Source organism: Eucalyptus grandis, chromosome 5, assembly GCF_016545825.1.
Source record: "Eucalyptus grandis isolate ANBG69807.140 chromosome 5, ASM1654582v1, whole genome shotgun sequence".
NCBI classification, from domain to species: domain Eukaryota; kingdom Viridiplantae; phylum Streptophyta; class Magnoliopsida; order Myrtales; family Myrtaceae; genus Eucalyptus; species Eucalyptus grandis.
Genome location: NC_052616.1, coordinates 45,035,094 through 45,059,344, shown reverse-complemented (window position 1 = coordinate 45,059,344; position 24,251 = coordinate 45,035,094). Strand labels below are relative to the sequence as shown.

Here is a 24,251-nt window from a genome sequence, read left to right as displayed (position 1 = left end):
CAGAGGAAGCTCAGATACATTGAAAGGAAATATCAGCAGACGCGTTAACAATTATCCGGATAACTTACAGAGCATAGCCAAAGCTAAGTAGAACAAAGACCGGTTCCAATAACCTTGTCATCCAAGTTATACAGTGATGAAACAATGCTTCTTCATCAACAGGTCAGACACCTTTTCCTTCAATTTTGGACTCAAATGCACAACGATCAAACTAGGGGGGAGTGCTGGCAACTCATGAAGCTTGTCGCAGCGACGTACATCAAGAGTCTCCAGCTTCGAAAGATGCTTGATTTTAGGAGGTAGGCTGGAAATAGCAGAATTTCGCAACCTCAAGATTCTCAGATTTTCTAGCTTCCCAATATCTCTAGGAATGTCCCCTTCTATATTCGGAGGCATCTATTTCTTCAAGGCTATGTAAATGCCAAATAAAACTAGGAAATTTTCTTATGAAGCAATAGTGCATCTTTAACACTCTCAACCTCTGCAGATTACCAAAGGAACCCGGCAATTCAGAAATGCATGTTCCTGAAATATCAAGCTCCTCTAAAGGGCTTCCCAATTGGCCAATGGACTCTGGCAGTTTTTGTATCCAACCACAATTCCTCAATGACAAGCGTCGGAGTTTCGCTCCAACTCCACTGGGGAGTTTGGTAATATTTGAATTATTTGCTGAGAGTATTGAAAGTGATGTCAGGTGTTCAACTTCTTCTGAATCACTTTGCAAAAAAATATCATGCACAGAAGTCTCATCAATGAGGAGCTCTTTCAAAGCTTTCAAAGCACCCAGTTCGGCAGGCAACCTGTTGAGTTCAGTGCAGGACTTCAAATTTAGGCAAAGCAATTTTTTGAGGCCCCCAATTGAAGGATCTAAATGGACCAACCGAGAGCATCGCTCTAGAATCAGTATCTCCAAGTTTGGAAAGCTAGAAAATTCAGGACTTATCAATAAGTCAGTGCAACTAGTGAGATTTAAGACTTTCAACTGCTCCATCTGTAAAACAGAGAGAAAAAATCATAAGGTCAATTGCCAGATAATTAACACAATAAATACATTAGAGCAGTAAACACGAAACCACCTTGATTTTCCTCCAGCCTCCCCAGTCTTTAGTGACTTTGCTCCATGAAAGATCAAGAATGACCAGTTCAGTCAGATTAAGTTCTGTTGCTTCGAAATCCCTTGGGCACCCTTGCCAACGAAGCCACCTTAACTTTGGAAATACGTCTGCAAAATTTCCAGTCATACTTGCATGGTCCAATTTCAAGAACCTTACATTTGGCAAAGTTTCCGTAAATGTATCGGGGCAAAGGGCTTCCGCCACTTCCATTCCCTACATTTGCCAAGAGAAACAAACCAATCTTAAGTCATAAAGACGATGGGACAAATTTGGTAAGGACTAGGGTGCTATCTTTTCCGTGCATGCAAAGACAACCTACCCATGGTAAAATAAGTAAAAAGCTGGATAACAAATTTAAACTTATACATCAAGGCTTCCATTTAATGGAAGAAAGCAAACCATTGAACCAAGAACCCTTACCTCTTCTTCGTTGATTACTTTCAGGTCTGGATCATTGATGTATAGTCTTCTGCGCTTTACATGATATATAGGTTCTTCTCGATCTACAGCTCTGCAGAGGTGCTTCAACAGTTTATGCATCCGCAGCTTGTTGTCTTCTCCAATTTTTGCTAGGGGCATCAGAACTTGGTAAGAAGGCAAAAGATCTAGATCAGGCCACATATATGATGCAATTTGGCTATCCACACCATTGGCAAACCATGCTATGTCCCGAAATATTTGTTTCTGCTTTTCATCTAATGCTTCATAACAGATTTTCAAAATCTCCCTACAATCCTTCAAAATCTCTCGAGAGTGTAGTTTTATCATGTCCTCCATCTTCCTCCAATCGTCTATTGTTTTTCCATGTAGAAGTGAACCAATAACTTCAATAAAAAATGGAACCTGCCGAGTGGCTTTGACAATGCGCTTCCCAATTTCAGGATACCAAGGTATTGAAGCATGCTTGTGAAAATGTTCAAGAGCTCGACCATTATCCATCTTATTCACCTCATAGATATTAGCCCTTTCTGCATATGTTTCGAAAATTCCAAGATTTTCTGATGTAACAATTATCCGACTCACAGGACCAAACCACTCAAGCTGGGTACCAACTAGATCATAAAGATGAGACGGTTCTTCCACATCATCTAGGACGATAAGAGCTTTTATGTCGCTGAATACATCCAAGAAAAACTCGATTCCTCCTTCAAAAGAAGCAACATTGCAATCTCGATCAAGAATATCACATATCAACTTAGTTTGCACAAGCTGGATACCGCCATTATTTTGCACTTTATCACCAATCTCTGCGAGAAAGCTACAACTATCGAAACATGAGGAGATTCGGTTGTATACGGCCTTCGCAATAGTTGTCTTGCCAATTCCGTTAGTTCCATGGATTCCAACCATGTGTGGTTTACCCCCATCATCTTCTATTGCCAATAGTTTGATTACCTCCTTCACTCGATCAATAATACCAGTTACCTGTTCAATTGGGGCAAATGAGGTCTGCAACGACTCCAAAGGGAAACTAGGAGGTTTCAACTCCGAGGGACGTAGAAGTGGTGGAATCCAATCCAAATTAGGACACCTCTTTATCATTAATGTAGACAGATTAGGAAGCGATAAGAGAGTATCAATATCACTTTCTGTGTACTCAACTGTAGGTAGCTCACCAATCTCCAAATGCTTGAGGCTAGTGAGCTCACCAAGTGATGGGAGACTTTTGCATGCTGCACAATCAAACAATTGTAGCCGAACTAATTTGGGCATGCAGGACATCCAGCTTGGAAACCTTGTGCCCCCATAGCCTCTTATTTCTAAGCTTCAAGATTTAAGCTTGGCTGCAGGTCTTTAAGTAAAACTTCATCACTTTCTTTTCTGGCAAACACTAACACCAGTGAAACTAAGGAATCCTTCTCCTTCAAGTTTGCAGCATTTGATTCTGCTCCTGCATCTGCTATTTCTCCCTTAACTTCTATTCTTAGGCTTCCTCTCAAATTGCTTAACCTATTCAACTCCCCCAGCCCACTGCAATTCTTTGAACAAGAATCATCCCCAGGCAGAAGGAAATCTGTTAGAGTGTGCAAAAGAGTCAACTGGCCCAACCCTTGTGGCATATGAGATAGGGCACTACAATCGCTTATCTCAAGTTGCCTTAGGTTGACCAATTTTCTAAAATCTTTAGGCAATTCTACTAGCTTGTTACACTTATTGAGTTTAAGTACTTGCAAGGTTTGCAATCTTGTCATAAAATCAGGAAGCCTCATGATTCCTTCATTTTCAGAGAGATCTAGAAATGCCAGGTGCTTCAACTCACAAATGGAACTTGGCAACTTCTCGATGCCACTATCATGCCAATCCAAGACACGCAAGAACTTGAAAGTAGAAAGGAATTTGCAAAGAGTTTGTTCACCCATTTGAGTTCCATGCCTTCCGCTTTTTGTCTGATCCATTTTGATGAATGTCCTGAGACCTTTCGCTTTGACTAGATTAGGTGGAAGTTTCTGTGATAAATCTGAAGTTGAATCCCACGATAGATGGCGAGTTCCTTCATTAATTGACCACAGTAACTGATGAGTTTCTTGACAATACTCGCCTATAGCAAGCTTGCACGCTAGGTGATATACAAAATGGTGCATCTTACAAGACGTCACATTTCCAAGTTCATCTTTAGTGCAGTCTTGAAAGAAATTCCTCCAAAGTAGATCCATGAAATACTCATGAGCAATATCTTTCATATCCTGATCGATGTTGTCTATGGGCTGGACAAATCCTCCTGCTATCCAGAGACTCGTCAACATTTGCTTATCAATCACCCAGTCTTCAGGAAACAATGAACAGAAGGCAAAGCACTGTTTTAGATGGCATGGGAGATAAATATAACAAGACCCAAGCATTGAACTTAAGTCATCTAAGCCTGCAGAAACTTCTGAGATCTCGTTCCGAAAATTAGACCACTCAGCTGCAGTTTTCTTGAAGAATAATAGACGTCCGATCATTCGTATTGCCAAAGGGATTCCATCACACATTTTGACTATCTGCCTCCCGATTTTTACCTTACTTGGATTTCTAGTCTCTTCTTCTTCCTGGCAAGCCATTTTCATCAATAAATCAACAGATGACTCTGCTCGAAGGGCCTCGAGACAATGAGATGGGGATGTACTCAAAAATTCCGCAACTTCCTGAAAGGAAGTAGTTATTAGAATCTTGCTTCCTTGGGCACCTCCCATCAATAAACTTTTCAAACTCCGCCATCGTTCAGGATCCACAGGCTGCATATCGTCAATAACTAGGAGATATCTTCGCAATTGCTCCTCGTCATCTGCTCTCTCTGTTGTCTCTCTTCCTCTGATTTTCCGCACTTCCCTTTCGATACTATGGAAGCCGCTGAAACCCACACAGACCCATATCCTTAAATCAAAATGCTTCTTGACCATGTCATCTTCGTACACACATCGAGTGAGAGCAGTCTTTCCAATCCCACTCTGACCCCGTATTATAAAGAAAGAAATTTGTTCATCCGTGTCAGAGTCTAACAAGAAGTTCATAATTGCGCTTTTATCATCCTCTCTCCCTATAATCTCCTCATCGTACACAAAGGAGTCCAACCGCTCTCTTCTCTCCACACGCACATCCTCCGCGCACTCTCGCAAGCCCAAATCCTTCCCTTCGGCAGCGATGGCTTCTAATCTCTCCCTGATTGTCTTCGCACGGGCGCTCATCTCCAGCCTTAAATCAGGTTTTGCAGAAGGCGAAGAGGAGGAGGGAATTACCTGCTTCAACTCTCATCTTTGCTCGGCGATTCTCGTAATGGCATGACGTCAATGTTCCATTCTTCGAGTAAGTCCTCCGCATCATAGAAAGCATCTTTGAGATTCCTCAGCCATCGGTCGATTTCCCTGTGTTCTTTGAATCTCCGCTTTTCCGCATCGGGCAATATACTTCGGAGAAAGGAAACGGTTTTCTTGAACTCGGAAAATTCGCCGCCAGCGCCCCATAATTTTGCACCTTCTGGGAAATCATCCAGAAGTTTAGCTACTCTCAAGATGAGTGCTTCCGCCATGGCTCTTCGGGGGTGAAGTGCACTAGATCTCGGTGAGGCTCGATCGGTGATCGGCCTAAGGTCGGTGATCGGCAGAGGAGGGAGAAGAAAAAGGTGACGGGCCAAGAAAGGAAAAGTACTGTTCAAAAAAAAAAGAAAGGAAAAGTAAATAAGAAAATAAAAGAAAAGCAAATAATTTAATATTAAAAAAATCGAGATAAGTATTTCTGGATTCACTTTCCTAAAATTATGCACGAATACTTTCTTTAATAGGAAAGTGTTTTCAGCTGATTTGGTAATTTTCCGCCAATCAAACAGTCGAAAGTCTGAAAAATCAATACTTGGAAAACACTTCCCATTGAACAAATACACAAATTAGTTGTATTACTAAAACGGCTCGATTCTGCCCTACCATCATCCAAAAGAATGGTATCTTATTGAAACTTCCGGCTCCAAAAATCACTCCACGTGTCATTATTCAAGTGGATTGCCATATAAATTATCACGTAGGATTGCCATATAAATTATCATGAACGCAAGTTAATAAAACATAGACTTGTCTAGGTCAAGTTTGGGTCGGATCATGAATGATCTGATCCAAATTGACTCATTAACCTATTTATGACATATTTATAACTAATGTAAACTTATTGACCCATATTTGACTCGACGACCTAACCCAATCCATATTGTTATATTGTTAAAACATGCGGGTTGGTCAATTTTAAATTAAATCGCGAATCGAATATCGGGCAGATTGGATTGTCGATTTTGTAAGGGATTGCGAGTCGGATTTCGGGCGCGAAAATCGGACTATCAATCCCTAATGAGGGACTATTTCATATTGGGATATCAGTCATATATTAAGGAACAATTCCACTAAAACAGAATATTAAAGAAATAATAAAAAAAATAAAAGAAAATAAAAGAAAAACTACCTAATCTGATTTTTCTTTTTTCTCTTTTTCTGTTTGCTCTTCCTTTCCGCACACAGCCGTGAATCTCCGAGGGGAGCCGGCTGATCAGTCCGGCAAGGGCGGCTGCAGCACAGGAGCGGAGCTAGGGAGGCTCGGGTCCGGACGGGCAGGAGAGTGGCGATGGGCTTCGGGCGAGGCTGGTGCGACCGATCGGAGGGTGGAAGCGCAACAGAGGAAACCCGTGGCTGTTGCGGCGTCAGAGGGCTACAATGGGTCAATCGGCTCGGGTAGAAGACTCCGGGTCGCAACACAGCAGAGCAGCAGGTCGTTGCGGCGTTGCTGGAGCGGTCGTCAGGTCGTCTGCTAGGGTGTTCGCAGACGGAAGTCCGGTGGGGCAAGACGGCAGATCTCGGCAGTGGGTCGCGCAAGGGAGACGGACCGGCAAGGGAGCAGCTGCGTGCGTCGACGTCGGGGCCGGATGTCGTGGCGAGACTGGCGGAACAATGGTGAAGACTCGTCGAGGGAGGGCCACAGCAGAGTGGCGACGGTGTGGGCACAGTGGTGCGGCGTGAGGCTCCGGGTCGCCCGGCGGTGTGGACCTCCGGCCGGTAATGCACGATCGTGAGCAGCGAAGGGAAGGAGACAGTGAACAGTCCCTGTGTTCTCTCTCCCTCTGCTGATGTCAGCACTTTTCCTCTCTTTTTCACCTTTTGACTTTTCTCTTCTTTTTTTCTTCGACGAAGAGAAGCCCTAGAAAAAAGCCCCCACTTTTCTCTGCTGTACACGGTCTCCTTTTTATAGACAAACATAATGCAATCTTCTTAGAATATTTCGAAAATTGCCTATAACCTCCGAATCACAAAATCCTTTTATCTCATACTATTCTCCTTATCTCCTAAACATTTTCTACTGATTTTTAAAGATAAGATCACAACCCAATTTTCTTAAATTCCAAAAATCATTATTTCAAATCTCAATTTCAGAAAATGGGCTCGAGCTAACTTGTAGTCTTTATGGGCTTAGTCCGATCAATTTGAACCCATCCGCACCTACCCAATAAATAAAATGCCAATTTAAATAAAATGCACATAAATCTATATGCTATGTAATTAATTTTTTTATAAAATTAAACCTAATTTTTAATGACTAAATGATTAAATTAATCGCCAAAATTTAGGTGTCAACACACTTTCATATAATTACAAAATTATGGATTCATAATATAATTTTCTTTAAAAAATTAAGGCTTTCATTTATTTCACAAAAAAATGTGGTATTTTTAAAAATGATAATATTTTACAAAGTGTTTGGTTGAAACTTGAAAATAAATTAAAAAATATTTTTTGCTTCATATAGGAAATCGATTTGATTTTTGTGCACTCCTTTTAAGTAGTTTTATTTTAACTTCTTTTTCCAATAAATAGAATTTTTAATTCTTTTTTCTTTTTTCTCTTCTTCAACCGATCGCCGACCATGGACATCATGGCTGATGACGGCAAGCTCTAGCCTCGCCACAGGCCAACAAGGCTTGAGCTTGTTTGATTTCAGCGAGTCGAGCCTTGTTGAATCTAGCGAGGTCTAGCTCGCCTCGATGTCGGTGAGCTCAAGTCTCGCTAGATTGGCAAGGCTTGAGCCTCGGCCTTGCTTGCCTTAGGTGAGGCTCGACCTTGCCAAATCCAACAAGGTTGAGCTTGCCTTGACACTAGTGAGCTTAAGTCTCGCTAGATCGGCAAGGCTTGAGCCTTGGTCTCGCCCTGATTCCAAAGCAAGGTCAAGCTTTCTTTGACTTTGGCGAGCTCAAGTCTCACTAGATCAATGAGGCCGGTGTGCTCAACTCCCTAGATTTGGTGAGCTCGGGCTTGCCAATGTAATTGGGCAACAGTTGCGAACTTCGCCCTACCGACGCCCTACAGTCCTCTTTTGGCATCCGATGAGGGTCAACTGTTGGACTTCGTTGGGAAAGAAGAAAAATAAAGAAAGAAAATAAAAGAAAATAATATTAGAAAATCGAAAATAAAAATAAATAAAAATGATAAAATAATATTTAAAGAGAATATATATCCTTAATGGATTGACTTAACTAATAATCTTTATAAGTTAAATGGGTTTTCAATGGGTTTAAAGACAAACCCATTTACAATCAATTTATCATTACATTTACAAACAACCCAAACCCATTAATAACTCATTTTATTAAAAGTTAACTAACTCATATTCGACTCATCTTATTAAATATGGGTTCTATTAAATATGGGTTCAAATTGAGTTCAAACCCATTCTAACACCTCTAATAAAAAGTAACATTATAATCATCCACAACATAAACAAAAGAGCACATGCTATTGTCACAACCCAAGGAAGGGATGCGACCCAAAAGGTTTTGTATGACATGAACGAGCAACCCTTGACTATCTCTCGAATCCTAAAGTTTTCTCGAGTATTTTAGAATACTCGAGAACACTCTTTTAATAAATGCAGGTAGAAGATGTGATCTCTACCGTGGGATTGAGGAGAGATTTATGACTACATTTGAGCTTGTACTTATATATTGGGACTCCCCCCTCATTTATATCCATCTCACTTCTCTCTAGAGTTTTTTTACCATTCTTGTGAGTGTGAGCAAGTAAGGCTGACTTTGAAAGAAATTCCTAAGGTGAATCAGCTTCCAACGTCTCTAGAAATCCCCTTGTATTTATGATAATGGATTCTATTTGAATTCAAACAACTTATATTTATCATGGCATCCATGCCAATCAAGCCATACTAGGTTTGAAAGAAGATTCTCAGGATTTCCATCAATATCAACATTGTCCAATTTAAGAAACCTCAAATTCGATAGATGATGAAATACTTCGCCATCAACTTGAATAAAATCACGGGTTACACGAAGAGCTTTAACCTTGCTGGCACCCGGCCAATTCATTAACGAAATGGAAGCATGAAATTTGAACAAATAATTATGCAATGAAATAGTAAAATGATAAGACGAAAACTTGACAAGAATACTGGAGAAATCTCAGCGTGATTTTACCTTCTTTTGCACAATGTTGTTTGGACATCTTCGTAATTCCACACCCTGCTCCGCTGCCAGGGGTCTTCATCTTCCCTCTTGACAATTTCTCTTCCCAGAAATTTTAGTTGGCCGTGCATCAAAAACTCTTTTTTTTTCTCCAGTTTTTAGAAAGGACATGTTATGAAGCTCATCAACTCGTATATCAAGGCCAAGTTTACGAGCAACCCACATGTAAAAGGGCATTGTCTTTTCAACCCCTGTAAAGAAACACGCTACATCAAGGAAAATTTCTCTGGCCTTTTTGCCCAAAAGTTTATAGCATGCCTCCAACATTCGTTCCACTTTCTCTTGCAGCTCCCTTTAAGTCATCCAAAGCCTGTCTCCATATATTTTCGTTCTTCCCATTCAAATATCTTCCCACAGTATCAATAGCAAAAGGAAGATTTCCGGAAAAGTTCGAGAGCATGATTTTCATTCATCGGTAAAATCTCATGGTCATGCTCATATGAAATGACTTGGTCCTCATTTCTTTGAATCTGGTAAACATCTTTTCTTCTGGTTGTGAGGATGATCCTGCTTCTCGGATTACATCCTTCACTCGATCATCAATACCAATTATATGTTCAGTAGTGGCAACTAAAGTCTGCAAGGGCCTCCACAGGCAAACTAGGAGGTCCCAACTCCTTGAGTTGTACAAGTTGTGGAATCCGTTCAAATTAGGACACTCCCATATCCTTAATGTAGACAGATTAGGAAGTGATGAGAGGGTATGAATATCACTTTCTGTGTACTCTGTTATGGATAGCTCACCAATTTCCAAATGCTTGAGGCTAGTGAGCTCACCAAGTGATGGGAGACTTTTGCATCGTGCACAATCAAACAACCGTAGCTGAACTAACTTAGGCATGCGAGACATCCAGCTTGGAAACATTGGGCCCCCATAGCCTCTTGGTTCTAAGCTTTGAAGATTTAAGCTTGGCTGCAGCTCTTTGAGTAGAACTTCATCACGTTCTTTTCCGACAAATACTAATACTAGTGAAACTAAGGAATTCTTCTCCTTCAAGTTCGAGCCATTTGATTCTGCTACTGCATCTTTTATTTTTCCCTTTACTTCAATTCTGAGGCTTCCTCTCAAATTGTTTAACCTGTTCAACTCCCGTAGCCCGCCGTAACTCTCTCGGCAGGAATCATCCCCAGGCAAAATGAAATCTGTTAGAATGTGCAAAAGAGTCAACTCACCCATCCCTCATATGATAGGGCATTACAGTTGCTAAACTCCAGGTGCCTGAGGTTGACCAATTTTCTTATATCCCTAGGCAATTCTATTAGCTTGTAACACATATTGAGTTTAAGTACATGCAAGGTTTTCATTTTTGTCAAAGAATCAGGAAGCCTTACGATTCCTTCATTTTCAGAGAAATCTAGAAATGTCAGGTGCTTCAACTCACAAATGGAACTTGGCAACTTCTCTATACCACTGTCATGCAGATCCAAGGCACGTAAGAACTTGAAACTAGAAATAAATTTGCGAAGAGTTTCTTCACCCATTTGAGTTTCACACCTTGAGCTTTTTCTTTGACTAGTTTTGATGAGTGTCCTCAGATAATATGCTCCGTGTATATATGGATCTCCCTCTGATAAATGTAAAGTTGAATACCATGACAAATGATGAGTTCTTTCTTCAAGGTGTGACTGCAAATGATAAATTCTTCCATACTCAGTTCCAGCAACATGGTGTGCTAGGTCATTTACTAAATGATGCATCCTACAAGACTTCGTATTTCCAAGTTCATCTTTAACACAGTCTTGAAAGAAATTCCTCCCAAGTAGATCCATGAAATAGTCATGAGCAATATCTTCCATGTCCCAATCTCCATTGTCTATGGACAGGATAAATCCTTCTGCCTCCAGAGACTTGGTCAACATTTGTTTATCAATCACCCAGTCTTTGGGAAACAATGAACAGAAGGCAAAGCACTGTTTTAGATGGCATGGGAGATGATTATAACTGAGCTGAAGTAAATCTGCAGAAAGTTCTGAGATCTCGTCCTCAAAATGTAACCACTCAGCTTCGGTTTTCTTGAAGAATAATAGACTTCCAATCATTCGTATTGCCAAAGGGATTCCATCACACATTTTGACTATCCGCCTACCAATATCTACCTTAATTGGATTTCTAGTCTCTTCTTCTTCCTGACAAGCCATTCTCATCGATAAATCAAAAGACGACTCTGTTGGAAGGGCCTCGAGACAATAAAATGGGGTTGTACTCGGAAAGTCCGCAGCTGAAAAACTGTGTGTAGTTATCAGAATCCTGCTTCCTTGGGCACCTCATATCAATAAACTTCTCAAGCTCCCCCATTGTTCAGGAGCCAAATACCACAGATGTTCAATAACTAGGAGATATTTTCACAGTTGCTCCATGTCATCTACTCTCTCTGTTGTCTCTCTTCCTCTGATTTCTCATACTTCGCTTTCGAGATAATCTAAGTGTTTGTAACACATACAGACCCATATCCTTACATCGAAATGCTTCTTGACCTTGTCATCTTCGTATAGACAGCGATCAAGAGCCGGCTTTCCAATCCCACTCGACCCCTATTATAAAGAAAGAAATTCGTTCATCAGTGTCAGAGTCTAACAAGAAGTTCATAATTGCGCTTTTATCATCCTCTCTCCCTATAATATCATCATCGTACACAAAGGAGTCCAACCGCTCTCTTCTCTCCACACGCACATCCTCCGCGCACTCTCGCAAGCCCAAATCCCTCCCTTCGGCAGCGATGGCTTCTATTCTCTCCCTGATTTTCTTCGTACGGGCGCTCATCTCCAGCCTTAAATCAGGTTTTTCAGAAGGCGAAGAGGAGGAGGGAATTACCTGGTTCAACTTCTCATCTTTGCTCGGCGATTCTCGTAATTGCATAACTTCCAGGTTCCATTCTTCGAGTAAGTCCTCCGCATCACAGAAAGCATCTTTGACATCCCACAGCCATCGGTCGATTTCCCAGGGTCCTCTGAATCTCCGCTTTTCCGCATCGGGCACTCTACTTCGGAGAAAGGAAAAGGCTTCTTCAGCTCGGACAATTCGCCGCCAGCGCCCCATAATTGTCCACCCTCTGCGAAATGAGTGCTTCCGCCATGGCTTTGCGGGGGTCCTGCGCCTCCTGTTTTTTCTTTCGGGAGGATGCTCTGCCGATGCCGAGTCGCGACCTGTTTGGTCTCCTCCCGTTCTATTCACGACCAATCACAATCAGTAACGAAAATACGAAAATACCCTCATTTGACTATACAGGGATTAATAAAGTCGAGCTTACTGGACCACCATTTCTCGTCCTCTATCTATGACGTTAAAGACTTTTGAACATGGCGATTCGACTAATAAAAAATATAAATGTGCCTTTTTTTTTTTTACTATTTTCTCTATTTTATGTGGCGATGATATGACTAAAATGTATCATTTTGGTTCAAATATAATTTTAATACAAATTTATTTCAATTAAATAATAAAGAAAAGAAGAAGATAATAAGTTAAAATTTTAAAAAAATTAAAAAAATTGTGCTAAAAATCATATTTTGACCAAAATAATGCCGTTTTAGCCTTATGTTTTGTGTTTTAGCTTCATCATCGCCACATAGAAGAAAGGAAATATTAAAAAGACAAAATCAATAGAAGGACTCGATTGTTCTAATCTAACAATTTTTAAGACTTGATTGCATTTTTGCAAATTTTAAGACTTAATTACACTTTTGTAATTAATTTTAGGACTTTTTAGTGCATATATCCCTTTGAAAATCTATCATCTTCATGAACAAATGTAATGCTGCGAAGTCTAATATCGTATTAATAATTTTGGCACATATCTAATGTGGAAATAAGAATGCTACTTAAAGTCCACCAGAAAGACAAAGGATGAAGAGTTTAGGAACTAATCAATGTTTATAGTCTTCCAAAAGAGGACACATTAGGATTTGTTAAGACATAATCAATATTGAAAATCGATCGGAAGAGAAGATATATGTGGATTAGTTAGGCAATGAGGAAACATTCTGAGTCTATCAGAATAAAAATGGATGTGGATAAGCAAAAAAATTCAAAAAGAAAAGAAAAGAAAGCATGGCTTTCTACTCTTTCCTAAGTTCTAATACATTGTTTGACAACATTAAAGCTCATTAGAACAATTCTTTTATGCTGAACAAACTCATAGTACTGAATGGGGCAAGTACAAATATTAATTGGAAGCAAAATGAATAGATAGTGCAATAAAGGTATTGCTTACAAGCAGAATGATCAACCCATTGCAATTTTTAGTGTCCTATGTTTTATTTTTAGAGGCAATCCCTGAAACAAAGAGCTTGTTGTTATATATTATTTATTATTGATATTGTTACTCTTACCTGTCATGCACTAGCCAATACCTTAATAGATTAAAATCGGTGGTCGACAGCTTGTTGATCAAATACAAGGAAAACTTGTTTCTAATGCTACCCTCGCATTCACCTGCTCCCACTTTCCATTATCTTTTTTCGAACTTTTTTCTCTTGCTTTTTTAATGTGATTTTACATTACTATACTATAAATTGTCTTAAATTTTAATTTTATGTACTTGACAATATAAATCCTGTTTTACGAAAACCAACAAAACAATAAGGGTACTGAGGCTTTTGCTTCTGTTCAATACATATTGACGTACCAAAGTACAATATATTATTATTTTGTTGAAATTAAATCAACAATGAAATATTTTTCACCGAAATTCGTTTTCCGATTTTATCAAGAAGGGACAGATTTTATAACAATTCTGGACATGAGTCTTATCAATGGAGCACAAGAAGCAAATATGCTTTAATAGAATTTAATCAATAGTGAAGTGCAATTGCGAAATCGTCATTCAAGAGAAAGCATCCCAAAAAAAAAAAAAAAAAAAAAAAAAAAAAACACTTTTCTCTCAAATGCAACACAATTGAACCGACAAAACGGCCGGCAACGGGTCTTTCTGTCCAACCAACGTCTTGGGCCCGTGTCTCCAGCCCACAGATCTAGTGAATTTTTGAAGCCCAGCCCAGCAAGCCCAGTTTAGTTTTCAGCTTTGGATCTAGCCCATTTGAAGCCCGTGAATCTCAGCATTTCAGCCCATCTTGAGCCTGCGAAGCGGGCCCAATCTGTAGCCAAGCCCAAGCCTGAAGTCAAGCCCAGCTTTTGTTGTGGGCTTGCAAGGCCTTTGGGCTCGGCCAAGTGTTCGCCGATGCCGCCGAAAATTCGGATTTCGGCCGCCGTCGCGTCGTCATCATGGTGAACCAGTTTCCGCAATAAACCGGTGAGTTTATGCATTAAAATTTTCTTAGTAGGTTAATAAGGTTTAAGGGATGTTTAGATTAATTTAGTGTAATTATTTTAATTATTAATTTAGTTAGTTAAATTAAGATAGTCGATTAAGTAATTAGGAGGTTAGAAATTTATAGTTAATTAAATTAGTGTAATGTTATATATCTAGGATGCTTATAATAATTTATTTAGCTTAATAGGTGGTTAGATTAAATTTATTTAGCCTAACTTAGCATTTTTAGTATTTAATGTATTTATTTAATTAATTTTTGAAATTAATTAATTATTAATTATTTTTCTGAAATTAGGCCGAGATAGCCAGTGACAGAATTTCATGCTGATTGCAATGGTATGGTTAAATTTTGCAATTGAGTGATAATCTCTACAAATTGAGTGCTTATTGGATTTTTGGTATTTAATTCCAAAAATTGTGAATTTCCAATATTTATTCAAAAAATCTTGGGTGTTGGATTTTGACACCAAAATAGTTTTTAATACTATATAAAATAGTGGGATTTTAAAAAAGAAGAATGTCAATTTTTCTAGGTCAAGTTGATCGTGTACTCACACACGACTATTTTTTTTTTTTTTTTGGTAAAGCACACACGACTAATTTACAATGTATTTCTAATATGAAGAAAAAGACCCGATTTACCATTTTAATTGAGGCAATTGGGTGCAATGCACGGTATCCTAGGCCGAAATTGATTGGTCGTATGTTGGTTAAGAGAACCATCTCGAGCAATTAAGCCAGATGTTACTAAATCCCTTTTCGGGTTGCCCACGCATTAGGGTATCGGATCGTAGTAGATTCTGGACCTATGCTCATTCGGAAAAGCCGTCAATGAGACGTAGCCATGCTCAATGGGGAAGAGACGTTGCCTGGCTATGCCAGTAGAAAGCCGAACGTGGGAGTCGATTGTACCTTGAGTGGCTTAATTAACAATTGGAACGCATGAGTGGGTGATTTTGATGCGTTTGATTATGAGACAAAACTGTGTGGCATGGTATGGGACATGTCATAACGGTTTGGTCTTATAATCGGGACTCTTGTGATTAATTGAGTTATTGATGTGCTCAAATTGTTATGTGCATTAATTATATGCTTTGTGAAGTGAAATGTATTGACTTGCAGAGTAGAACTGAGGCAAGGTAAGTCCTCTATACTAAATGCGTGTATGGTTAGAACACTTCTAGGCGTATTTCTTTTCTAATCGAGGCTTAGAGCGTGAACTCGCTGAGATTTATATCTCACCCCGTTGTGGACAAAATTTTCAGGGTCATCGAGTGGAGGACCTAGAGCTGAGAGGAGGTAATCGGAAGTATAGGTAAGTTAGGACCGCTAGTATAGGTAAGTTAGGACCGCTTCTTTTTGGAAAGCCAGAGCTTGTACTCTTTTGGGTCATAGACCTTGAACATGACTTTATGTGAAACTCTATGTGAATATAAATGCATGCTTGTTTTGAATCTGTTGTACTACTTTTCTATCATAAAATGATTATTGTTAGGGGATTTAAGTTCGTTTCTGCATGTGCAATAAAACAAAAAGGGTTGGCGACTCGTCTAAGAAACTCTTTTAGGTAAGTGTTACTAGATAATAATAAAATGCAAATAATGCAACTTATTATAGCCGTAGATATGATTCGGAAGTTAATTGTTTCGAAGATAGGATTAGGAAGTTATCTTTTTTAATTGGTTATAATTATCGATCGTCATCGAATTTTTTGTAGACCCTTAGCAATTATGACAAAAACTTGGGGAAAATTGTCTAAAAGTTCTAGACCTATTGTAGTTTTGCCAATTGAGTTATAAATATTTTCACTTCTTGTCGATTTAGTCCATCCAGCTAATTTTGGCCAGAAAATGCTAACGTGGACGTCAGCGGTGCCATGTAGGACTCACGGTGCGACGTGGATAATTTTTAATAATATTTTAATATTTTAAAAAATTTGAATTTTTTTAATGTTTTTTTCCTCTTTTTAATGTTTTTTAGCTTTTCCGATGGCCACCACAGTCAGCCGATTGGCCTTGCCCGCCACAGCGAGGCCCGACCAAGTGACGGGCGACCCCTAGCGAGGGCACCGTGGCCCCGGTGAGAGCCGACCTCGCCGGATCCGGGCGAGGGGAGCCCTTGCTGGGTCGTCCTTGCCCAAGCAAGCGTCGGCCACGGCGACGCTCGCCGGGCGAGGGCCGGCCTCACCGGATCTAGCGAGGGGAGCCTCGCCGGATCTAGCAAGGTCGGCTCCCCCGCCGGGGGTTGCGTTGCTGGCCGAGCCTTGCCTCTGTGGCGAGTGAGGCCAGCCGGCCGGTTGTTGCTCGTGGCAGGTGGCCAACCGCTGAAAAAAAAGCCAAAAAGAAAAAAAAGAAGAAGAAGGAAAAACAGAAAATTAAAAAAATTAAAATATTATTAAAAATTATCCACTTCAGCGCCGACAGTCCTATATGGCACCGTCGGCGCCCACGTCAGCATTTTCCGGCCAAAATTAGCCGGATGAACTAAATCGGCAAAAAGTAAAAATGTTTATGACTCAATTAGCAAAGTTAAAAGGTTTATGACTGAATTGACAAAACTGTAATAGGTTAGGACTTTTTAGACAATTTTCCCCAAAACTTATTATTTTCCAATTTTATACCTTAAATGTACTTTCTAAATTTTTTTTTTTTGGGGGTTCCAGGGTTTCAATTGAGGGCTCGCGTGCAGCGGCGACGGTGGCTGCAGCTGTGAAATTTGATCTTGGGCGGTTTCTTTTGGTCGCGGGTGGGGATTTTGCTCAGGAGATGTCGGGCCCACTGGATCGATTCGCGAGGCCTTGTGAGTAGTGATAGCTCTTGCGATTTTATGTGTTTTGGTGCTGTTTTTTTTTTTGGTGAGTGTTGTTTGCTGCCTGTGACTGTGTGTTTTCGCTTGGTGGGTATGATCTAGGGTGTTGCTGGCTGTTTCGTCAGTTCAATCATACTGCATTCGAGAGAAAAGTTTTTTTTTTTTTTTTTTGGGATGCTTTCTCTTGAATGACGATTTCACAATTGCACTTCACTATTGATTAAATTCTATTGAAGCATATTTGCTTCTTGTGCTCCATTGATAAGACTCATGTCCAGAATCGTTATAAAATCTGTCCCTTCTTGATAAAATCGAAAAACGAATTTCGATGAAAAATATTTCATTGTTGATTTAATTTCAACGAAATAATAATATATTGTACTTCGGTACGTTAATTATATACTGTCAAGTACATAAAATTAAACCTTAAGACAATTTATAGTGTAATAATGTAAAATCACATTGAAAAAGCAAGAGAAAAAAAGTTCGAAAAAAGATAATGGAAAGTGGGAGCAGGTGAATGTGAGGGTCGCATTAGAAACAAGTTTCCATGTGTTTGATCAACAAACTGTCGACCACCAATTTTAATCTATTAAGATATTGACTAGTGCATGACAGGTAAGAGTAACAATATCAATAATAAAAATATATAAGAACGAGCTCTTTGTTTCAAGGATTGCCTCTAAAAATAAAACATAGGACACTAAAAATTGCAAGGGCTTGATCATTCCGCTTGTAAGCAATACCTTTATTGCACTATCTATTCATTTTGCTTCCAATTAAGATTTGTACTTGCCCCATTCAATGCTATGAGTTTTTTCAGCATAAAAGAATTGTTCTAATGAGCTTCAATGTTGTCAAACAATGTATTTGAATTTAGGAAAGAATTGCACAATCTTTTCTTTCCCTTTTGAATTTTCTTGCTTATCCACATCCACATTTTTATTCTGGTAGACTTTGAATGTTTTCTCATTGCCTAACTAATCCCCATTTATCTTCTCTTCCATCTTCTCTTCCAGTAGATTTTCAATGTTGATTATGTCTTAACAAATCCTAACGTGTCATCTTTTGGAAGAGTTTAAACATTGATTAGTTCCTTAACTCTGAGTCTTCCTTGTCGAACCGCAATATAATATGCACGTATCAAATGCCCACGCTGTGCTAAGTTAAGAAATTAATGTCTGGATAGTAACGATAGGAAAAGAGAAAGAGAGAGAGAGAGAGAGAGAGAGTCCATAATTTCATGTTGGAATAAGATATAAATTACAATGCATATCCGTTGATGTCATGCGGTATTCCTGCAACCTCATCGATGATGTCATGCCGAAAAAGTCAAAGACAGATGTTGTACACGGCCGGTGATCGCGTGGGCCGGGGGCCCACCCGGGGAAGGTTCCTCTCCCCCACCCTTTATCCCTTTTTAACTTTTTGAAGTGAGAATCGGCCGGCGGGGCTTGCTTTTGGGGGAAGGGTGGTGTGTATCCAGGATTCACGGCGTTCCTACGAATCTTTAAAAATATATATATATATATATATATATATATATATATATATATATATATATATATCCTGACCTCAAAAGTTTCAGCTTGCTTGACGGGGACGGATGTTTCGGGTTTAGATCCTATGGATTCCGGGCTCTAAATGACCGGGCCTTATTTACTTGTATAAATCTTAACTCTTGCGGCCTACACTCGCCGCCACTTTATAAGTGGAGCCTTGTCCGATGTACGTGAGCATGGTGATTTACATGTATCAGTAGAGATTAATTGATCAAACATTTGGAATAGACAATTCTAATCTACCATATGTCGCCTAGGTCAATCATCAATACTTAACGTGTCATCTAAGCAAAGTATTGGGAATTATACCTCATTTGTATGAACAAAAAATTATGAGTTGGGAATTTGGTTATGCTAGATTACTTTAATGCTCTTTTGGTACATTTTCTTTTTTATTTAAAAAAATCATTTTTCATGCAACTTATATTGATTTTTAGCTACTTATAACATGTAGGTGACCATGTAAGTGCGTAACCATTATTTAACACTCAATAACGCAAAATAGTACATAAATTATAAGCATGGGAGGAAATACTTATTTTAAAGCAACGAAAACATTTACAATATTAGCTCAGAATTCATAACATAAATCCTAGATATCATGTTTAATTAACAAGTAGTTGCTTAATTTTTTTTGGGGTTTTCATATATTTAAATGAAACCTAGAAACTGCAAATGCAACATGCAACTTAAAATGCAAACTATATGTCACGTGACATTTATTAAATGAACTAATCTAACGACGGGTAAAAGTTAATGCAACTATACAATATGTCACTTGCATTAATTTAAATGATTCATAAACATGAAACTACTAAATAACATGCATCTGAGCTAATTCAACGTGACAATGCACATGATATTTTTTTGTGTTTTTTCATAAAAATTCGAAATTAGAAAATAACTAAAATAAATTTCCTAGTTCTAGATATTACCTAATTCAATTTAAGGATTAAATTAGGCCGAATCCATATTTAAATTGGAATGTTATCTCAACTAGATAATCCCTAACCAGAATGCAACCTACCAAGAAAGAGCTATCTAAACTTTTTTTTTAATTAATTTTAAAATAATATTATATAGAATCAAACAAGGCGTGGCTGTGCATAGAGCGGGAGGAGACCAAACGAGGCGCGACTCGGCATCGGCAGAGCATCCTCCCCAAAGGAAAAAAAGAGGAAGGAGAGCCATGGCGGAAGCAATCATCTTGAGAGTAGCTAAATTGCGGATGATTTTCCAGAAGCTGGACAATTACGGGGCGCTGGCCGCGAATTATCCAAGCTGAAGAAAACCTTTTCCTTCCTCCGAAGTATAGTGCCCGATGCGGAAAAGCGGATCCTCGGAGGAGTTCGGGGAATCACACCATGGCTTGGCAATCTCAAAGATGCTTTCTATGATGCAGAGGACTTACTCGAAGAAGAGTGGAACCTGGAAGTTATGCAATTACGAGAATCGCCGAGCAAAGATGAGAAGTTGAAGCAGGTAATTCCCTCCTCCTCTTCGCCTTCGAGAAAACCTGATATAGGGCTGGAGATGAGCGCCCGTGCGAAGGAAATCAGGCAGAGATTAGAAGGCATCGCTGCTTATGGGAGGTATCTGCGCTTGCGCGAGTGCGCGGAGGATGTGCGTGTAGAGAGAAGAGAGCGGTTGGACTCCTTTGCGTACGATGAGGAGATTATAGGGAGAGAGAATGCTAAAAGCGCAATTATGAAGTTGTTGTTACACTCCGACACCGATGAACTAATTTCTTTCCTTTCAATATGGAGTGACAGTGGGATTGGAAAGACGGCTCTTGCTCGATGTCTCTACGAAGATGAAATGGTCAAGAAGCATTTTGATCTAAGGATTTGGGTTAACGACTTCTGTAATCTCGAAGGGGAATTGCGAAAGATCAGAGGAAGAGAGACAACAGAGAGAGAAGATGACGTGTTGCAATTGCAAAGATATCTCCTAGTTATTGACGATCTAGGGCATGAGGATGCTCGACGATGGAGGAGCTTGAAAAGTTTATGGATTGGAGGTGCCCGAGGAAGCAAGATTCTGATAACTACATGCCATCAGTACCTTGCAGAAGCTACGAGTACATCCCTATCTTATAGTCTTGAGGCCCTTCGAACAGAGTCGTCTGTTGATTTATTGATGAAAATGGCTTGCCAGGAAGAAAAGGAGATTAGAAATCCAATTAAGGTAGATGTCGGGAGGTGGATAGTCAAAATGTGTGATGGAATCCCTTTGGCAATACGAATGATTGGAAGTCTATTATTCTCCAAGAAAACTGAAGAGGAGTGGTTACATTTAGAGCGAGAGATATCAGGATTTTCTCTAAATTCGATTAGTTTGTCTTTAATAATTGAGCTTAGTTATGATCATCTCCCATCCCAGCTAAAACAGTGCTTTGCCTTCTGTTCATTGTTTCCCAGAGACTGGGTGATTAATAAACAAAAGTTGACGAGTCTCTGGATGGCAGCAGGATTTATCCAGCCCATAGACAACGTAGGTCAGGATATAGAAGATATTGCTCATGACTATTTCATGGATCTACTCAGGAGGAATTTCTTTCAAGACTGCACTAAAGATGAACTCGGAAATGTGATGTCTTGTAAGATGCATCTTTTAGTACATGACCTAGCACGCCATGTTGCTGGAACTGAGTATAAAAAAATTCATCATTCACTGCGAGACATTGACAGAAGAACTCGTCATGCATCATGGAATTCAACTTTAAATTTATCAGAGGTAGATCCATATATACACAGAGCATATTGTCTGAGGACATTCATCAAAACTAGTCAAAGAAAAGGCTTGGGCTGTGAAACTCAAATGGGTGAAAAAACTCTTCACGAATTAATTTCTAGTTTCAAGTTCTTATGTGCCTTGGATTTGCATGACAGTGGTATTGAGAAGTTGTCAAGTTCTATTTGTGAGTTGAAGCACCTGACATTTCTAGATCTCTCTGAAAATGAAGGAATCATAAGGCTTCCTGATTCTGTGACAAGATTGGAAACCTTGCAAGTACTTAAACTCAATATGTGTTACAACCTAAAAGAATTGCCAAGGGACATAAGAAAATTGGTCAACCTCAGGCAACTGGAGATTAGCAACTGTAATGCCCTATCTTATATGCCACAAGGGATGGGCGAGTTGACTCTTTTGCGCACGCTAACCGATTTCATTTTGCCCGGGGATGATTCTTGCCCAAAGAATTACAGTGGGCTAGGGGAGTTGAACAGGTTAAACAATTTGAGAGGAAGCCTCAGAATTGAAGTTAAGGGTGAAATAAAATATGCAGTAGCAGAATCAAATGCTGCCAACTTGAAGGAGAAGAATTCCTTAGTTTCACTAGTATTAGTGTTTGCTGGAAAAGAAAGTGATGAAGTTTTACTTACGGAGCTGCAGCCAAGCTTAAATCTTCGAAGCTTAGAAATAAGATGCTATGGGGGCAAAAGGTTTCCAAGCTGGATGTCTTGCATGCCCAAATTAGTTCAGCTACGTTTGTTTGATTGTGCAAGATGCAATAGTCTTCCATCACTTGGTGAGCTGGCTAGCCTAAAGCATTTGGAAATTGGTGAGCTACCAATAGCGGAGTACACAGAAAGTGATAATCATACCCTCTCATCACTTCCTAATCTGTCTACATTAAGGATATGCAAGAGTCCTAATTTGGAGCGGAATCCACCACTTGTGCATCTCAAGGAGTTGAAACCTCCTAGTTTCCCTTTGGAGCCGTTGCAGATTTTAGTTGCCACTACTGAACTTGTAATAGGTATTGATGATCAAACAGTTGCTTTGTCTGAATTTGAAGTCCTGCAATGAACTCAACATGTTGCCTGCTGAACTGGGTGGCTTGGAAGCTTTGAAAGATCTCCTCATTGATGAGACTTCTGTGCGTGATATTCCCTTGGGAGGTGATTCAAAGAAACTTGAAACTCTTTCTGCCTCCAATTGCTTATCGTTGAGTCTCCTGCCCCATTCATTTGAATGCCTGACATCACTTTCAGAACTCTCAATAGATAATTCAAACATTACCGAACTCCCTGATGGAGTTGGAGAGCTGGTGAAACTCCGATGCTTGTCCTTGTCGAATTGTCATTGGATACGAGAACTTCCAGAGTCCATTGGCCAATTGGGAAGGTCTTTAGAGGAGCTCGATATTTCGGGAATGGGCGTTTCAGAATTGCCAGATTCCTTTGGAAATTTGCAAAGTCTGAAAGTGTTAAAGATGGACTATTGCTTCATAAGCGAATTTCCTAGTTCTATTTGGCATCTACGTAGCCTTGAAGAAATGCATGCCTCCTCGTGTACGAATTTAGAAGGGAGATTCCTGGAGACATTGTGGAACTAATTAATCTGAGAATCTTGAAGCTGCGATATTCTCCTATTTCCAGCCTACCTCCTGAAATCAAGTTTCTTTCTAAGCTGGAGACTCTTGATCTACTTCACTGTGACATGCTTCATGAGTTGCCAGCTCTTCCGTCTGGTTTGTTTATAGTGCATTTGAGTCCAAAGCTAAAGGAAAAGGTGTCTAACCTTTTGGTTGATCGTCGTTTCATCGTTGTGTAACTTGGATGACAAGGTCACTGGAACCTGTCTTTGTTCTACTTAGCCTTGGCTATGCTCAATTAATTATCTGAATGATTGTTCTTGTTTCCTTTCAAAATATCTGAGCTTCCTCTGATATTTGCATGCTCGTTTTTGTAATATTAGTCTACAGCCGACTTGTCGACAACGCACAACGGGCTCTCCTTAGATTGTCATAATTTGGATTATTTTGGGTGTCAACAATATGAATTTACCTCATTTATCTTCGTTCAAGTTTAATGTTCTATCATGAATATATATATTAATTTGATTGAATAATTACGCTTGTCGAAAAGAACTGCTTAGTATTGAAATATTTATGTAGAATGTTGCGACTGACTCAAAATTTTCACTATTTCCAATCACAACATCAGAAAAATATTTAGAAATTAAAAAGAAAATATATACTAAATTAGATTAAAAAATAAAAGCTAAAAGTTAAAAAAAACACAAAGGACAAAAAAACAAAAAAGACAGAAAAAAAAAAAAAAAAAAACAAAGTGAGGCCCTCCTAGCTAGTGAGTGCTGTCACCCATCCCCATAAAATGGTTAGTGGGGGTTGCTTGGGCCTCGCTGACCTGGGGCGAAGCCTTGGTAGTCCTTGACGAGGGCTTGGTGACCTAGATTTGGGAGGACACTACCCTTGCCCCAATTTTGAGCAAGGGTCGTTAGCCCTTACTTGGGTGGTGTCCATATGCAAGGACTTGTTATCTCACTTTTTTTATTTGGTTTTCAAATTTTTATCTTTTAATTTATTTAATTTAATTTAAGTAAAATCGAAATGAAAAAAAGAAAAAGAAAAAAAGAAGGTGAGTTAGGAGAGAAAAAACAATAAAAAATGCCACATCAATATTTTTCGTTAACCTGAGTAAATAGAATTAATTGAAAGACTTGATTAAATTAACTGAATAAGTTTTAAGATTTAATTATAATTTTT

At 39.4% G+C, this 24,251-nt stretch overlaps 4 protein-coding genes across 4 annotated transcripts; 1 reads left to right on the top strand and 3 right to left on the bottom strand.

Moving 5' to 3' along the window:
- Positions 1-364: 364 nt before the first annotated feature.
- On the bottom strand, positions 365-2,878 carry LOC120293942 (disease resistance protein RPV1-like). The gene is made up of 3 exons (XM_039313767.1): positions 1,536-2,878; positions 1,077-1,328; positions 365-991 (listed from the first exon to the last, which is right to left on the bottom strand). The coding sequence occupies exons 1-3, from the start codon at positions 2,835-2,837 to the stop codon at positions 365-367; spliced, it is 2,181 nt and encodes a 726-aa protein (XP_039169701.1). The 5' UTR covers positions 2,838-2,878.
- On the bottom strand, positions 2,876-4,780 carry LOC120293941 (putative disease resistance protein RGA1). Its single transcript, XM_039313766.1, has one exon. It carries the CDS (start codon positions 4,778-4,780, stop codon positions 2,876-2,878), a length of 1,905 nt encoding a protein of 634 aa, XP_039169700.1.
- A 4,725-nt stretch (positions 4,781-9,505) lies between these two features.
- On the bottom strand, positions 9,506-12,133 carry LOC120293940 (putative disease resistance protein RGA4). The gene is made up of 5 exons (XM_039313765.1): positions 11,768-12,133; positions 11,542-11,628; positions 10,688-11,223; positions 10,296-10,507; positions 9,506-10,239 (listed from the first exon to the last, which is right to left on the bottom strand). The coding sequence occupies exons 1-5, from the start codon at positions 12,131-12,133 to the stop codon at positions 9,506-9,508; spliced, it is 1,935 nt and encodes a 644-aa protein (XP_039169699.1).
- An 8,040-nt stretch (positions 12,134-20,173) lies between these two features.
- On the top strand, positions 20,174-22,549 carry LOC120293939 (putative disease resistance protein RGA1). Its single transcript, XM_039313764.1, has one exon. The coding sequence runs from the start codon at positions 20,174-20,176 to the stop codon at positions 22,547-22,549; it is 2,376 nt and encodes a 791-aa protein (XP_039169698.1).
- Positions 22,550-24,251: the final 1,702 nt, after the last annotated feature.